At 34.6% G+C, this 17,199-nt stretch overlaps 2 protein-coding genes across 3 annotated transcripts; one reads left to right on the top strand and one right to left on the bottom strand.

Annotated features, from left to right (window-relative positions):
* Positions 1–2,175: 2,175 nt before the first annotated feature.
* LOC130644312 (WD repeat-containing protein 41-like) lies at positions 2,176–13,504 on the top strand. 2 transcript variants are annotated; one of them, XR_008982596.1, is made up of 16 exons: positions 2,176–2,314; positions 2,562–2,674; positions 3,784–3,832; positions 5,410–5,544; positions 6,027–6,089; positions 6,508–6,622; positions 7,029–7,094; positions 7,972–8,088; positions 8,424–8,581; positions 8,696–8,750; positions 8,900–8,969; positions 9,348–9,418; positions 9,670–9,731; positions 9,834–9,909; positions 10,724–10,792; positions 12,743–12,823. XR_008982596.1 is itself a non-coding variant. In XM_057449863.1 (16 exons), exons 1-16 carry the CDS (start codon positions 2,258–2,260, stop codon positions 12,818–12,820), a joined length of 1,350 nt encoding a protein of 449 aa, XP_057305846.1. In that variant the 5' UTR covers positions 2,176–2,257; the 3' UTR covers positions 12,821–13,504. The 2 variants fall into 2 exon arrangements, 1 of the variants encoding a protein (XP_057305846.1); XM_057449863.1 differs by having other exon boundaries at positions 9,670–9,727; positions 12,743–13,504.
* Positions 13,505–14,422: 918 nt separating this feature from the next.
* LOC130644351 (cAMP-regulated phosphoprotein 19-like) lies at positions 14,423–17,089 on the bottom strand. The gene is made up of 3 exons (XM_057449919.1): positions 16,865–17,089; positions 14,925–15,020; positions 14,423–14,809 (listed from the first exon to the last, which is right to left on the bottom strand). The coding sequence occupies exons 1-3, from the start codon at positions 16,889–16,891 to the stop codon at positions 14,567–14,569; spliced, it is 366 nt and encodes a 121-aa protein (XP_057305902.1). The 5' UTR covers positions 16,892–17,089; the 3' UTR covers positions 14,423–14,566.
* Between the last annotated feature and the right edge of the window lie 110 nt (positions 17,090–17,199).

Below are 17,199 nucleotides of genomic sequence, written 5' to 3'. Positions count from 1 at the left end.
ACCTTGACTGCTATTCCCACACTCTCCTTATAACACAATCCTGGCAAAAATATTTTTATTTGTGTTGATTGCTATTCTAGTAATCTATTTATATCTTTGCAATCACATTAAGCATATATTGAAATAATTTGCTTTTGGTACTAGGAGCAGTATGGCAGGTATCATTTCTAGGTACAAAAAAAATTGCTATAAGAATATTTTTAAACTGTGAGTGGAGATGGGCTTAAATTAATATATACTAAATTTACCAATTTTAAGCAGTGTATACCTGCAGGCTCTTGTCTTATTTCTGTACAAACTGCTTAAAATAAAGTAAGGTACTATACCAATGTAATTACCTTGTTTTAGATACAAACTATCTTGTTGGTGAGGACGGACAGCAAACATTGGCTAGCACATTTGCAAAGTTTGGAAATGATTACAAGGGTCGTGCCTATGCAATATTTAAAACTTTATTTAACCATTGCACACTTGTTCTGGAAACACCAACTAATATCATAAGAGAAGCAGAACTGTTACTTCCAAAGTTATGGGATGATATTAAGTCGAAACATTATCGCAACAAACATAAGATGATTTTAGCGTTGTTGTTTTTGTTGTACCGGAAAAATAATCTTCCAATGATTTCACGAAGGTTTCTTGGGAAAGCCCATGTTTGGTATCCTACTTTTGGAAAAGCTATTCAGTATATAAGAGAACTTTTTACTCTTCCTGATCATTTCGATGTAGATTTAAAGGAAATGATCAGAAATGAGGTTTCTGAATTAGTCAAGGTTGTTTTCAAAGAATCAAATCCTTCATTGGTACAAAAAGCAGAGCCTGTTGCTCTTCACTTAGCTAATGTTGTACATGATCAAGAGTGGGAAAATAAAGCATCAAAGCTGTATGTCTCTCATGTGGCTTGTGCTGTGACTATTCTGGCTGCGCAGTATGCCTGCAGTAGTTTGACAAGCCGAAAAACTAAAGCTGGTGACAGGGCTAGTTTTCGCTTTCGTACCATTAACCTTACTAAAGTTTGTGAACATGGTTGCGCACATGTGCGAATGGTCAGAAAAGTAATGAAAAATATCCAAACGAGATTGTTTGCAATAATGAAGGACTTGCCATGTAAGCTTGGTAATGTGACAACTTGCAAACATGTTCCAAGTATATTAAAGGAGCTTTTGGAGCATGCTGATTTGAGTGTAGAAAGTGACAATGTCAAAGATTGTGACTATCCTGATTTTGAAGTGCGTTCAGAAATGAAGTTAACTCTTCTGAGGGCTTTATCAAAGTGTATCCTTAAACACCCTTTGACTTTGGAAACTTCACACAACTGGGTTCAAACTAGCATGTTTAGGAATATGTTGCTCGATGAACTTTTAAATACAAATAATGACTCAAATGAACAACACTTGGTTGAAGTTCTGGATGGTGGCCATCTTGTTGTCAGCGGATGCCAATTTATGTTTGGACAGTTAGAACTATTGAGAGAATTACTCATGAAGGGAGGTACGTTGGAAGAAGTTATGAATAACGATTCACTTTCATTGGTGCAGAAATATTTAGACAGCACTGTATCAGATGATGAAGAGTTAGAGGAAATGAGTAACAATGAATCATCTTTGTATTTAAAAGATGTTGAATCATTGAAGGAACTGAACAAAGATTAAAATTTTGTGTGTTTTATTTTATTTGTGTTCCTATTTTTTTTTTATTCATGTTTATGGCAAAGGGACATGTATGGCTCCACATTTCTTTTTGTTGTTAATTAAATTTTATAACTTATTTCTCTTCAAATTGTAATAATTTATTATTCCTAAAATTGACAATATAACAATGTATCAGTTTTTACTTCTTTGCAACTGCAAAACACTCAATTTAGAGGCAAACTGTCTGTTGCGTTGATACTCTACTTTGTTCTTGCAACCCCAGGTTGAAGTAAAAGAAGACCTGTGAGCCTAATCTGTAGTTCACAAATTGTGGAAATAAAAATATAGACAAACTAATTTATTATGTTATGAAGAAGATCATTTTTTTTTTTAAATTCTTTTTCTTGATCAGCTGTTTTGTTTTTTAAACCTAGATCAATTTTATTTATTTATTATGTAACAAAAAGCTACTACCATTGTTTAGCAGAATTTGTACTTCTTTAAACATGTCTCCGTCTGTTTTTTATTATTGGTTATTATACACATATGGCATGTAAATTATGGTTTTAGTGTCAACATAAAATATAAAAGTGAAAATCTAAATTTGGTGATGACTCATCGTCACCATGTTTCGCAGTCTTTTTGGCGGTGGTTCCAGTGTTGAGAAAAAAAAGCGTGATGAGGTAAGGGTATTATATAATTGTCTAATTTAAAGTCAAGCTAAAAAACATTAGTTACCATTTGTTTGCTAATCTGCTATATTTCCTGTAAAGATAAGCACTGTTCAAACAAGAGACTCTATAACAGCAAATATGGTCTGAACATAGCTTTTTTTTAAAGGTGAACATTTTTTCTGTTTGCATTGCATGCTAAGCTGTTTTTCAGCAGGCTAAGTATTTTTTCTACTGCTAGCCAATGATGTTCCTTTAGAGAAATGTTCCAGAAATAGAAGATGACCAGCCGCGTAATCGTTTTAACGAAATTCAGATTTTGAATGGTCACACGGATGTTATACATTCCATTATAAAAATTGACGAAAATAGGTAAACTTGTGTATACATTTTTTTGATGTGTTTTAGTCTGAATTTGTCAAAACTAGTTATGAGTTCTTTGGGACATTCCGATTATCCAATTGGAAAAAAGGACAACATAATGTTTCAGACATGTTTGTAGACCTAGAGATACCAAGTGAAGAGTGCTGGGCCTTGCGGAAACTAGGAGTGAAAGAATAATTAATCAGTCTTGTACAAGGTCAGAGTAAATGGCAAACTAAGCTTTATCTTTAACATTAAAGTTTAAGTTAGTGTCCACTAAGGGTCCGTAATTAGTGCCCACTGAGGGTCCGTAATTAGTGTCCTGGTATTCATTATAGTTCTTGAAGCTCTATCCAGAGAATTTAGGACTGGTTGTCGCTGGAAACTGTTGATGACCTTGTACTTCCTGCTGACACAATAAAAGATATAACAAAAAGTCACCACCTAGAAAGATAGGCTAAAGTCTAACAGACCCACACTGATTGTAGAGCAAGGAAAGAAACAAGAAAGTTCCCTTGTGCTGTTTGTAGGAACAGTGCCAGTAAAAAATCCATCTGTTGTGGAAGCTTTTATTAGTGGATATGTCAAATTCTCTGCTGTCAAAATACTTTGCACCCCCGAACTGAAACAACAACTCTTATAATTCATTAAGATTATGATAAAATAATACCCAACTTCTGTTATCATGATGATATGATTAGTCAGTTGTTGCGAGGCCTGCAAACAGTTGCAGCCAACTATTTGATTTTTTGAACTACCATTCGATCTTTTGAACTGCTAAATACCAATAAATACCAGATAGCATCCCAAGGACGCCCTAGATGGAGATGGACTGACAACATCAAAAAAGACTTACAAAGAAAGAACCTTAGACTATTGATGTGCATGATCAGGAAAAAACAGAAAGGGGCTAATGCATAGACAGACAGAGAAAGTTACATTTTAGTATTGATATAAAATCACTATTTCTGTAGCAAGAAATTTAATTTTGTCGTGTTTGTATTGTATTGTCATGTATAAAGGGGCACAATAAGAAAAGGTAGAGGTAAAGGAGTTTAGGCTAATGTAAAAAGCCTGCAAGTAAACCCTTCAAAAATTTACGAATCTATTTTTTTCAGAGTTTTGTCGACTAGCCATGATAAAAAAGGAATTGTTTGGGATTGTGAGGTAAACTTTGATGTGTTTTTTTAATCAATGATATGTTGTTGTTTTGTTTCAGTAATTTTGGTTGACATGTCAACTAACTGCATCTTCTATGTATAGCAGTTGTTTTATACGTTTAATCCTCCAACTTGCTCCTTTTGTCAACTGTCAGTGTCAATGTCATATGTTGTATGACTGTTAAAGTGACAGTTTTGGTCTAAAGCGCCAGTTGAACTGTTTTTAATGCAAACATATGCTAGAAAATGTATCCTAGCATGTCAAATGGTCGAAAAAAAAATAACATGAATCCAGGTCGAATTTTCTTGAAATTGATAAGAACATAGCATGATATGAGATCCTTTACTTTGCTTCTTTTCTAACCCCTAAAACTCCTATAGGACAAAAACTTTTCACATTGTTTTATTTGCCAACGTTTTCGTAAAAACGTTTTGAAGTCCCATTTGGAAGTTGCCATGAAAACAACACTGTTGTCGAATGCTATTGTCCCGATGTTGATAGATAATTTTGAGTTGCAGCTGTTTGGCATTCTTTCACAGACCATTTAGATCAAATTTTAATGCCTTGCAACAAAAAAGTCAATATATAATGATGCCATCCCGAAATTGCTGATATCAGCGATTTTTACGCTAATTTTTTTGTTTTACAATATATTTATCAAATTACATTAACAGGATAGTCTTGGTCCTTTTTAAAGTTGTTTAGGTGCCCATTTGTTTATAGAGGAGCATATTGGCTTAGTCATTTTCATATTCATGTACCTAAAAATACTTTTGTGCTATTTGTAAGAAACTTCAAGATGTATGAATCAATAAACAAAATTTAGTATAATTTAACACGCTTGCATAGTTGGAAAATAGTCGGATCAATATTTGCTAAGGTTCACAGGTATAGCATTTTCCAGGAGACCTGAAAACCTTTAAATAACTGAAAACTTGTGGAAAAAAATTCTTATCTATTGAAACTTAGACTGCACGTCTGCAAGTCTGTGAGAAGCCATAGGGTTCTTCTTTGACTTGGCAATCATAAATTAACTAGTGATTCTAATGGTTTTGATCATGTTTTTTTAAACCCCCTTGTTTAGATCTATTTCAAGGGTTAAACTTGTCAGAATCTTTTAGCTTTTAAAAAAACTACAGGACAAAAATATCTCAACATGAGTGGAAATTGTAAGGATAGCGCCAAAACTTGTGTGTACAATTCCAAGTGAATTGAAAAGACTGTATATAACCAAACTGGTAGTGGGCGATAAAGGTTGTGGATAAAACTTCATTGTCATTGTCGTTTGGAAGTTATTATTACTACTGTTATTTACCCAGGATAGCCTCTTCAGTTTCTATAAGGTCGTGTGAAGGGGGTCCTAGTGCATTAAAAGCTCCCATTTGAAGCACAACAACCGCTCAACTAGACAACCACCTTAGATGTCAATCCTATTCTCATGCTGAACGTAAAGCAGATAGGATCGATTCACACTTTTGTAGTCTCTAGCATGACTAGGTCGGGGTTTGAACCCAAGACCCTTCGCACTGGTGGGGAACGCTCTACCACAAGGCCATCAGTCGATAATTATTTAATTTCTTAAGACTGGTGACATACTATGTGAGTTGGTTGGTCACACACGTGCGATAAGTTCTGCAATCCTCATCGAGAATTATTTGGACGAGCAGAAAAGTTTTTGTGATGTTATTGTGACTGCCTCCTCTGATCAAACAATTCGAGTAAGTCAATCTGATTGTGTAATATTTTTTCCATGTTTTGTTATGATTTTCACCACATTATTCTTCGTTTCTCTTGTCATCATAAACTTTTGAGAGTTGTTTTTTGCAAAATATTTCGCGTTTCAGAATTTTAAAGGTTTTTAATAACAGGGAAATTAATTACATACGCGAAAATATGATATAGTAAGTTGTCCCACTCACAAAAGTTTTTATATCCCTGTTATTAATTTAAGCTAATGCATTATTCTCCTTTTTCCTTTGAGGTATTGGTGAAATGATTTATTATTTCATATTCTGGTGGTATAAATAAGGTAGTAGGATAGGTTATGCAGGGAGGTCAGGACGTTTAGTCCTGCTGACGTATTTGACACCTTATAGTACCAAGCAACAAATTTTGATCATTCTATACATTTTTCAATGCTACCCACTGGCTGCAATGTCTTTTCTTGATTTTAATTTGCTTTTGAATGTTTATATTTGAGGTGTGGGAGTTGACGAATGGTCAGTGTAGAAAAGTGATTAAAGAACATCAAAGTACTGTTAAGGTAATATAGGGACTGCTAAATTTAGTACTAACCTGGTTGATTCGAAAAAAAAAGCGCTGAAAATTTTTTTTCTTTGATACACTCTTGTGACGAGTTTTGCTACAATCTGTAGTCTGAATTTTTTTTCTTATTGCTGTGAAAAAAAGACTTTAAAAGGTTACAGAGTCGCATGATACTCTTCATGGTTTTGCTAAAATTGTTTATCATGCGAACCACCCCCGTAAGCAAAAAGAATTTAATACTAGTATGCCAAGAGTTTTTAGTACAAATGTGTATATTGGGATTGATAAGCTCACATTTGAAGTACAGTTATTATTATAACCGAAATTTAGACCAGTTTTAGCAAAAGGCCAAGGGGGCGTGGGGGGCGGGGCTGTAAAGTGCAACTTACTTTTTTTTTGTAATTTTATCTGTTTAGCGTTTTAGTGTGGTGTTGTTCGAACCAATGCTCATTCTAACAGCTGGTCAGGATATTTGTTTATGGAGTCATTCATTTCAATTGTTGTCGAAGTTTCAACGCAATAGTCTTGACTGTATGTTGCTTACAACTAATTTGCGGTAAAATTTGCGGTGAAATTTGTTCTCTACGTTGTGACAAAGAATCTTTCTATTTCAGTTGAATTTTTTTAAGAGTAATTGGATAACAAAAAGAATATTAAGGTGAAATAGCTCCTAAAAAGTGATATTTGGGTCATTCCATTTATGTATTAAATTTTACAACATTTAATGATTTAAGTAAGCGGTTATTTCAATTAGTGTTGTTAATGAATCAGTTGTAGTTTTTTTCTAAATTTTAATGTCTAAATGATTTTTTTTTGCTTATTAAGGGCGAGATATTTCTATTGGCATTTACACCAAGGCTAGACGTATTAGTATATTTTAGGCTACTTGGTAAAAAAACGTACGCATGCATTTAAGCTTTCCTGCTTTTTCTTTTAGATGTCCACACCTTCATCAACGCAAAAACGGATCGGATAGTTACAGCTACAGATCAGCCACACCTCAGTAAGACTTACCTTTTTATACTAGGGAGACATTTCAGGGTTCCCACCATTTAAATATCCACGAATTTTTTTAAAAAGTGTCCTTGTTCCCTATATGAAAAATGACAAATGTGATTCGTATGAAGATTTTGCTGAGCAAAGGAGAACTAACTTAAAAATTAGGCTAAAACCCTGGAAATAATATTTGGGAAATTGTCCGTGATTTCCTGAAATGCTTCAAACAGCATCGCTTGGGCAGACCTACTTTGGCAGGGGTGTAGGCCGAGTAATCAACGTCAAAAATGCGCTTGCTGCACTTTCTGCAATGTCCGCGTTATAAAACAACTCGCTCCATAACTCGGAAAGGTCTGACGTCAGCACAAATTAGCACACTTTAAGATTTTGCATCTAACCAAATAACATAAGATCTTAGGTCTGCTGTAAAAATTTGAGAAGTTTGACATGTTCAGAGTTCGTGTTACTTAGACAGGAGCGGCGTTCTTGTGTGGTTGCGATCTTCGAAATTCCGACATTTTATTATTTCCAGGATTGTAGTTTAGAAATGCTCGTTAAAAATAACAGTTACTAAATGAATTATTTTTGTATATTTTCTCCTACCTATTTTTTTTTTCTATTTCTTAAAAAGAAAAACTATTAATTTTATTACAAATTTGTTTTGAAGGTAAAAAATATCCCGCGTATCCCGCGTTGTTAATGTTTTTATCTGTTCCTTTTTGTTTTCAAGGTGCGTCTAACCACGGCTAGTTTAAAAATACATAGGAATTTTACGGGTCTTCTTAAGCCATGTACTACTTTTACTTTGAACTCTGTATTCTACTATTTTCAGCTGTTTTTATGTGTATCGGTTAACCATTTTTATGATATATGTTTCTCTCCAGTTGTGTATGATATTAAGAATGAGAGTGATGGAAGTTCACATGAAGAATATGTGATTAAAGAATTCAAAAGGCTACCACGTCATCGTGAATCGATAACCTCGTTGGTTCTTATATCAGGTGGGTACATATATCGCAGTAAACCTGTGTTCATACTTATTCCTGCAGTATTTGGTACTACTTCTCGTAAACACTTTGAACACATGTTGTTTTAGACTTATGTAGCGTTGTAGTATATGCCGCCTTCAAACTATTCAATTTTACTTCGACTGAGCTTCGTATTCTGTTTTGGCAAACAAAATAAGGGGAGTAGTATGACAAAGAAATTACTTCATTATGGCGTCGGCTAAGACACAAATTTGGAAAACAGATTTCAATCATTTGCAATGACAACTCGTCAACTTCAGTAGCTATCTGAGTAAGCGCTTTTCTGTATTTACTTTTCATTTTTTTAGACGCCATGTTCGCTTCAGCATCAATGGATGGCGCTATTATTGTTTGGACTACACATCGCCTCGAGCCCACTAGAAAGTTCAATCACTATGAAACTTTTATGAATACACTGGACCATACCTACCCTTATGCTGTTCAACATATTATGATTGCAGACCAGGTATCTTAAATAACCAACAACGCCCCAGGCGTTAATTAAAAACCGCCCCTAATCGATTATTACTTTCTTTGAACTCTCAAAAAATTGATGTTGCTTTTCTTTATTTTACTTTAGAGATATATCTTTGCTGCGATAGGTACCGGCTTTGCTGTGTACGACCCCATGTTAGGTATATGTTAAAAAATTCATTTTATCAGCACTGTACATATGCCGTTTAAAAAAATGTTTTTGTGTGCTATCAAGAACGATCAGAGACGCGACAACTGTAAGTAAAACTTAGCAATGGTTAAATAATAACAGGTTGGTAATTTTTTATAGATAAATGTGTTGCGAAAATTTTGAACGCGCATCATTCACAAGTGACATCCATGGTTTTACTTGACAATGGGTATGTGCGCTTTTACTCATCATTTTAAAAAGTGTGCGTCAGTCCAGTATTGCGATTGTGAAGGATTTTAATAGATTTTTATTTTTTGTAACCAAGTGACAATAGCGGTTAGCTACTTCTCATGAATTCTATAAAATAATAATTTTTCTAAAATTCACCTAAAATTATCTCAAATTTTTTACTATCCTTCATTCCCTTTATTCCAAAATTTATTAAATTTTATTATCTGGGAAAAGCGTGCAGGTGACTTGTCACACCCTACGCTAAAAACATCTAGAAATCTTGAGTTTGTTTTAAATAAAAAATCACAGAACTCTAGCCCGGTGGACCTTCAGCGGTGGTTTATATTCTGAAACTACGTCACTGCAAACGTTTTAGAACATATCTGGCTACTTCATCCCTGGATGGTACTATCCGATTGTGGGCGTCACCTCTCCCTAAGACTCCAGGTATTTTTGAATTAGTTTCTTTCGTGCTATGTCAGCAAAATTATTGTTTCAACAATTTGTTTGTCATTTGTTGGTTATCGATTTTTCGAATATTTCTTTGTGCAAAGTTCTATTACATAAGTAGTATTGGTCGTGTTTCACAAATATTTTTGTCAATCTATTGAAATGTGTACAGATTAGTTAGGCATGAACTAATATGGACGATGCGGTAACTTTTCAAGACATCTCTTTTTCTTTTTTCTTATGTTTAGAAGAGCTTGCGAAGGCGCAACAGGCGGTAACGCCAATGTCAAAGTTAGTTGGAAGAAGGTGGGTACGTCAATTATAATTGATGACCTTAAAAGAAACTCGTGCCTTAGTGTCGTTGCATTTATCTTCACTGATTCAGTACTGCTACATTTTTTTTCGATTGTAGAATTCAAGATTGTCGTGTGTTTCCAATCAAACTCGAGCTGGTTGGAATGTGTTTGGCCCACTCCAGCTCTGTCCAGGTAATTGATAAATTTTTATAGTTTGTAGTTTTTATATCATGTTATTTATATACAACATCCAGCATGAAAGTTTTGAGAGTTTTTCCGCATTAAACTTACTTTAAATCACTCAAATTTCGCGCATGTCTAAATTTCGCGCATGTTTAAATTTCGCGCATGTCTAAATTTCGCGCATTTTATTGTTTTTAATGGATCTGGCATTGCCAACGAGTTAGAAAACAAGAGTAATGAACAAGGAGACGACGTTGAGAAAACGAGTCCCTCCACCTTGACGGTAGGGATTGACAAATAAAGTCGGACAAATGACGGACGAACTATAATTGTAATTGATAATTGAAAGAAGCATGATACAAATATGGAACAAATATGGAACGAAAAATTGTTTCGCGCGCATATAATTTTAAATAAACCATTTTTTCGCGCTTTGCCCCTGCGCGAAAATTAGATGTGCCCGAAATTCAAGTAATAAAGGTGCCTAATTTTTCGAACATGATTTGTCTCGGAAATCAGTTGTTTTAATAATCCCTGTTTTTGTTTATTTTTTGACTACTTTGAGATGACGTGTTGCTTACCAGATGATTCGAGGTTTCCGAATTTAAGCCTCATGTTACTTGCCAAATGTTTCGATTTTTTCGGATTTAAGCCTCATGTTGCTTACTAAATGTTTCGGTTTTTTCGGATTTAAGCCTCGTGTTGCTTATAAATAAAGCATGCATTGTTTTTTTTAAAACATTTTTATACTCCGCTCATACATTTCACGTAATATTGTTTCTTTGATGATGTTTTTTATATATATTTATTTTTTTTTGTTTAGTCTGTGATTAAGTGTGGAAAGGAAGGTTTTATTTCGTGTGGGAACGATGGCATGGTTATACTGTGGAAAGTAAGACACTATATAATTCTCCACAGGTTTGACGTTTCCTTCGGTCTGACTAAACATGAATTATTTATTTCGCTATTAAGAAGTCGATTCATTAGTAATGTTAGCTTGATTAAAAGGACAGTTGGACACACGTTACAATCAATCCTTTATACATAGTAGACATTCATGTAACAACAGAAAACACACAACAGGGTGGACGCGCCTTCTGACGCCTGCTTAAAGGCTAAAGTCCACTTCGATATTTTAGCACGTCGGTTCAAGACGCACGCGTCAAAGTGCTCAATATTGCGCAATATATAGAAGCGCTTTTGTCCGCCTGTTCGTTTAAAAAAGCAAAATCATTTTTTATGAACGCTGAAAGTAATAACGTAATTTCATGATTTCGACCAATAAGTTAGCCTGAAAAGCTGCCATTTTGAGTTTGTGCGCGCATTTCTGCGTCCACAGTGGACATTGTGCCGCTAAGGGTTGTGTCGTGTATTGCGATCGAAGTGGACTTAACCCTTAATAACCTAAATACTTGACCAAAAAATTGATTTTTCCTAAAATGTAAAATTTTGTTCTTTCCATGTAGTAGCTTTTTCGCATGTCAGTATGTTTGCCAGAAAAGATCATTAGTTTAACTCTTTACTGGTATAAAGTTTGTCAAAATCTTCTAAAAATAGAAAGTAATAACGTAATTTCATGATTTCGACCAATAAGTTAGCCTGAAAAGCTGCCATTTTGAGTTTGTGCGCGCATTTCTGCGTCCACAGTGGACATTGTGCCGCTTAGGGTTGTGTCGTGTATTGCGATCGAAGTGGACTTAACCCTTAATAACCTAAATACTTGACCAAAAAATTGATTTTTCCTAAAATGTAAAATTTTGTTCTTTCCATGTAGTAGCTTTTTCGCATGTCAGTATGTTTGCCAGAAAAGATCATTAGTTTAACTCTTTACTGGTATAAAGTTTGTCAAAATCTTCTAAAAATAGAAAGTAATAACGTAATTTCATGATTTCGACCAATAAGTTAGCCTGAAAAGCTGCCATTTTGAGTTTGTGCGCGCATTTCTGCGTCCACAGTGGACATTGTGCCGCTTAGGGTTGTGTCGTGTATTGCGATCGAAGTGGACTTAACCCTTAATAACCTAAATACTTGACCAAAAAATTGATTTTTCCTAAAATGTAAAATTTTGTTCTTTCCATGTAGTAGCTTTTTCGCATGTCAGTATGTTTGCCAGAAAAGATCATTAGTTTAACTCTTTACTGGTATAAAGTTTGTCAAAATCTTCTAAAAATAGAAAGTAATAACGTAATTTCATGATTTCGACCAATAAGTTAGCCTGAAAAGCTGCCATTTTGAGTTTGTGCGCGCATTTCTGCGTCCACAGTAGACATTGTGCCGCTTAGGGTTGTGTCGTGTATTGCGATCGAAGTGGACTTAACCCTTAATAACCTAAATACTTGACCAAAAAATTGATTTTTCCTAAAATGTAAAATTTTGTTCTTTCCATGTAGTAGCTTTTTCGCATGTCAGTATGTTTGCCAGAAAAGATCATTAGTTTAACTCTTTAATGGTATAAAGTTTGTCAAAATCTTCTAAAAATAGAACGGCTTTTGTACTTTTCTATACCCCAAACGTTCTAAATTGTCCGAAAATTACTAACTTTAAAATTACTACATAACTGGCCGTTCTTAATCCCTCAATCGATTAGAGTCTTTCGGATTTTCTCCATGGGTATCCGTAATTACCAGTTTGACTGTACACTGTACATTTCTTAAGCGGAATTATGCTCCACGAATTCATGCATAATAAAATTTACCTGTCCGGATATTTTTAGCAGTGCTATCGGTACAATTTCATGGATTTTTGTTTTTAAAAAAACAGGTTCTGGATTAAACCAGTTGCTCTCTATAGTCACAAAATTAAAGCGTTTAACGGTTAAGTCTTCTGCTTTTATATATCGTAGGATTCAGAATTATCGAGAAGACGAAGAGATGAAGAATTTCGGAAAGTTTTATCGAAATTAGGATGGCTTGATCATTAGCGCAGTATTAATTTGAGATGTTATTTTCATTAAATTTTATTTTTTTACATTTTGTAGGTCCATAGAAGTTTTAAAGGTGGTCCAAATATTCATTTTTAAGCTGTTTAAAGTTATAGATAAATTATTTATCATTTTGGGATTTCTAGACAATTCTGCACTGTTTATAAGTCAGTATTTCAATATATAATTCGTCGAAAAAAATTTTTATCGCCCTTTAAAAAAAATTAATCCCCTATTTTACGATTATTCTTAAGCCGTTTTATTTAACTGGAAACTGGGGAAGACAATATAATGTTTGTCAATTTGTGTTGAATGTCGTATTTTACTTAGATAAGCGTGACGGCGTTTATTTAACTTTAATGCTTTCAGGTACGGCGCTTGTTAGAGGGCGAAGCTTATTTCAGGGCAGGATTATTTAAAAAATTTCATTGAAAGAGTAAACAAGGATATAAGTGATTCCAGTAATTATTTCTGGAAAAGAAAATTAAATGTTAGTCGCGTTTATGGCGCTTATTTGAGGAAATACAGTTGTTAATGCGCTAAAAATGTATTTTGTAATTTTATAACCTTACGATGTTATTTTTCTACACTTTATTTTTTCTCAATTTTTAATTATTCATGTATACAAGAAATATATTTTGTAAATTATTAAAAAGTAAAGCAATTGAATCGCATTTGTACGTATTTACAGTGTCATTTGTTAGATACTAGTCGTTAGCCCGTGGAAAATCCACGGGTTCGCCCGTCCTTTTTATACCGCATTGCGTGCTTTTCGCTATTGCGCAGCTAAGCTACCATTTTGCGTGACAGGCAGACGTATACGGGCATTATAATATAGATTGTGAGAGTGTGACTTAAACAGTTATATTAAAGTTATACCAAAAAAGGTCGTACCATCATGGTTTCTTTAAACTTAAAATAAAAACTAGGGTTTTAATAAAGTTGCTTCGTTATTATAATTAACAATCGGAATAAAAGAAATTGTGTCCTTAGTTATCACTGCAGACATGGCTAATATATCCGTAAAGTCGCCTTGCTGGCTACAATTTGAGACAAAAATATATGCACAATTCGACCATTGTTGGTAATAAAAGAGCATTAGTTAAGCTCCTATTACTATACCCTATGCAACTTCGTTCCTATGAACCCAGCAACCTGTCAAGTTGGTGGATGGATAATTCGCTTATTACTTATCGGATTTTGTGTGAAGTACAAATTTACTCAATTCACTGCGTGTAGTGAACAATTAACTCAAATTCAAAACATAAGAACTTTCGAAAGCATGTAACGAAAGGCCTTGAATACCCTTATTGTAAGAAAGATGTTTCGATGAAAGTTCTAAATCACAAAATGGGAAGCATGTAAGGCCATCAAGGACATCATCGTGACAAGATCAAGTCAATTTTTAACATTTTCTAAATTACACACTGTACCTTCATGTATGAACTCACATAAAAAAAGAGACAGTAGGTACTTTTCGATGTAGAAATTTGTTTTAACGTACAGAATTAACACGGGTAGGACGTGGACAAAATGAATATATACACTATATACAAGCTAATGCATGCTCACTTGTCGTAAAGAGAAAGGAAAAAGACACCGTAAAAAGAGAAACTTTTTAAACGCCACTAAAAATAGAACAAAAACAGAAAAACGTCTTTATTCAACCCCTTTTTCACGTTGAGAAGTAAATGAAAGAATTTGTCAGCCCAATACGAAACATGCATCTTTCAGACTTTCTCCTCGTCATTCGTCCATTACGACTTGATTCGATTTTTGCTCGTCGGAATCTACGGTCGGCGTTTCCTTCTCGTCGCTCGGGTGAGGGTGCGGCGTATCGCCTTCTAGCAAACTACTTTGTTTACTACAAGATGGCTTTCGCTGCGGCAGATTATCGGGCGTGGGAATCGCCTTGCCAATCACGATAGTTGCGTCTTTCTTTTTGGTGCTTTTTGCTACATTGTAATCACCTGAATCGAAATATTTTGCCTAAAAATAAATAAAACAAAAACAGAATCCTTTTGTTAACTGTTTGTATATCAACGGAGAAAATCAAGAAAACAAACAAATCTGATTTTAACCACAATTCTACTTCACAACTTACCCCTCCTTTTCCTTGTAATCGTTTCCTCAAGAAATCTGATTGCTTGGGCACACCATGTCCAGGAAACTTCTGCTTAAAACGGTCTGCTTCTGATATCTAAAAAAGTATCCATTCATTAAAAAGCAGTTAGGCAAAGAATTGAGTAAACATCGCTGACTAAACAAAATATTTACACATCACTTAGCTTTTCATGTTCATCAGCTTTTGCTCTACACCCTCCGTCACAGACGATGTATTACACAACAGACAATAGAGCAAAGTGCTAGAGCAAAGTGCTAAGGCAGAGTGGTCCATGAAAATTATCTGTAAAATTGTTGCAGTGGTTAATGGCTTTAGGGAAATGTAATTCGAAGGAAAAAAGTTACATAAAAAGCCGAACTTCCGTTATTGCCCTTTTTTGTCCATGTTCCAAAATAACATAATAAACAAAGGCGAAGTGAGGACATATATGAGGATAAATTACTTCCTTGTAGAGTGGAGGCCTACTGGCACTTAATGCAAGAATAACTGGCTTCCCTCAAGATATACATAAACTGCACGATGACAAACAAAAGTTATACTACTATCACATTAACTTCAGATACACAACAGGTTCCCCTGACTCCTTGTGGAGTGTTAAGTCCCATCGAATCCTATCTGCAATGTTTTTGGGAGTTTGACCACATGATGCATGGTCACATGGATTTTGCGAGGACAGAAAGTGGACCAAATCCACAAAAATGAGTTCCATAAAAAAATCCTGAAAAGCTTACAACTAATATGTGTTTTCTTACAGAAAAACAAAGTAAGAACAAGTCAGGCTGGAAAATGTTTCAGAAATAGAACAGTAAAATGTGACCATCACATTTTACTGGCTCTTATAAGACCGTATTTAACAGTCACAGATAACAGCAATTAGGGTACAATATACCTTAATAATTCAAACGCCCTGGGTGCTTATTAAATTTTAGATTTTTTTGCATGAGTGCTCAATGGTGGCACATAATCAATGGCCTCATTTAACAGGACAAATATAATTAATTCTTGTATTGCTTGTAGAAGAGGTCTGTCTAATTTCCTTAGTGTGTTCCCATGTGGACACACCAGGAAAATTAGACAGGGAAAGATGACTGGTGGAAAAGTGATAGCAATTTTGCTTTAACTTGATGAACTTAGTTATAACGAAAACACAACCTGCATATACTACTTATAAGGTGCTTTTTTGACAAATGCTGCAATTGAGGGTGAGGGATTTGTTAGAAGACTTCGACTTTTAAAGGTGCTTAAAATTCAGCAATTCAATTTGACGTTGTAACAATTTTTTGGGAGGTGAAAGTTTCCAAGTTCTAGAGAGTGCAGAGCTATTACACATTTTTTTGAACAATGTTAGGAAGTTTAAGCGAAGATAATTTTTTGGACCAAAATCTAGATAGCCAATCATCATTTCCGGACAGGTTTTTATTGTGGTTACTTTTCGTTAGGTGGACGTCACAAATATTTGCTCATCCAACAGACTCTATTTTTGATGGGAATTTTTGATATACTGAGTCGGAAAAGCTAGAATGACAAAAAAATATGATACGCTTGTTATCTCCCCACAGCCATTACACACCATTATTATTGTGTTTTGTTTTAAAATGCGAAAAAGGGTCCTGAGAACTAGTTAAAAACGGTTATGTTAATCATCACTACAGCAACAAAGCTAAACCAAATCGCTGAATAGTTTTGGTGTTGTTGAACAAACTTACAATATAAAATATAAAATAGTCCAAATACGATGCTATCATAATTCGGCGGCATGACAACTTAATTTTCAGATACCTGACTGTTAAAGTTTAAACATTTGCAGTTTAAATGAGCTTTAACAGGGTATATTGTGCAATTAGAGAGGCTAGGACTAGACTAGGGTAGCTATGGTTAGCCTCACTAATTACACAATATACTAGGACCTAGTCATTTACCTCTTGTGGAGCCTTGAATGTGGCCATTTTGAATCACACGCGTACAACAGGAACTTTTAAAAATCAACCACAACCACCTCACTTAATTTCACTCAATTTAAAAACTCTCTTTACTCATATAATCATACTCTTTATTGGCATAAATTCATATATTTCAAATTCCAAATTTTTGAGTGAGTTTGAGTGAGTTGACTTGACCGCGTATCCCTCGTTGAATAAAAATTCGAAAAATCGAGACCACATACTCAAACGCAGAAAAGAGCTCTTCTTCTGCGTATGCCCGCGTGTTTGAATCACATGATGGTCACTAGAAAGCAATATTGCACCGTGAGCTG

The sequence above is a fragment of the Hydractinia symbiolongicarpus genome, chromosome 1, assembly GCF_029227915.1.
Source record: "Hydractinia symbiolongicarpus strain clone_291-10 chromosome 1, HSymV2.1, whole genome shotgun sequence".
In the NCBI taxonomy this organism is placed as follows: Eukaryota; Metazoa; Cnidaria; class Hydrozoa; order Anthoathecata; family Hydractiniidae; genus Hydractinia; species Hydractinia symbiolongicarpus.
The sequence above is the reverse complement of the archived record's forward strand: the minus strand, read 5'-3'. Positions and strand labels throughout refer to the sequence as shown.

What these genes read in the sequence shown, in the direction of transcription:
- LOC130644312 (XM_057449863.1), top strand. Translation starts at nt 2,258, where the DNA reads ATGTTTCGCAGTCTTTTTGGCGGTGGTTCCAGTGTTGAGAAAAAAAAG. An exon ending in AACATCAAAGTACTGTTAAG is followed by an intron (nt 6,090 to 6,507) that starts GTAATATAGGGA and finishes TTATCTGTTTAG; the next exon opens with CGTTTTAGTGTGGTGTTGTT. An exon ending in GCATGGTTATACTGTGGAAA is followed by an intron (nt 10,793 to 12,742) that starts GTAAGACACTAT and finishes TATATATCGTAG; the next exon opens with GATTCAGAATTATCGAGAAG.
- LOC130644351 (XM_057449919.1), bottom strand. Translation starts at nt 16,891, where the DNA reads ATGGCCACATTCAAGGCTCCACAAGAG. An exon ending in CATTCAAGGCTCCACAAGAG is followed by an intron (nt 15,021 to 16,864) that starts GTAAATGACTAG and finishes ATACTTTTTTAG; the next exon opens with ATATCAGAAGCAGACCGTTT. An exon ending in GATTACAAGGAAAAGGAGGG is followed by an intron (nt 14,810 to 14,924) that starts GTAAGTTGTGAA and finishes ATTTATTTTTAG; the next exon opens with GCAAAATATTTCGATTCAGG.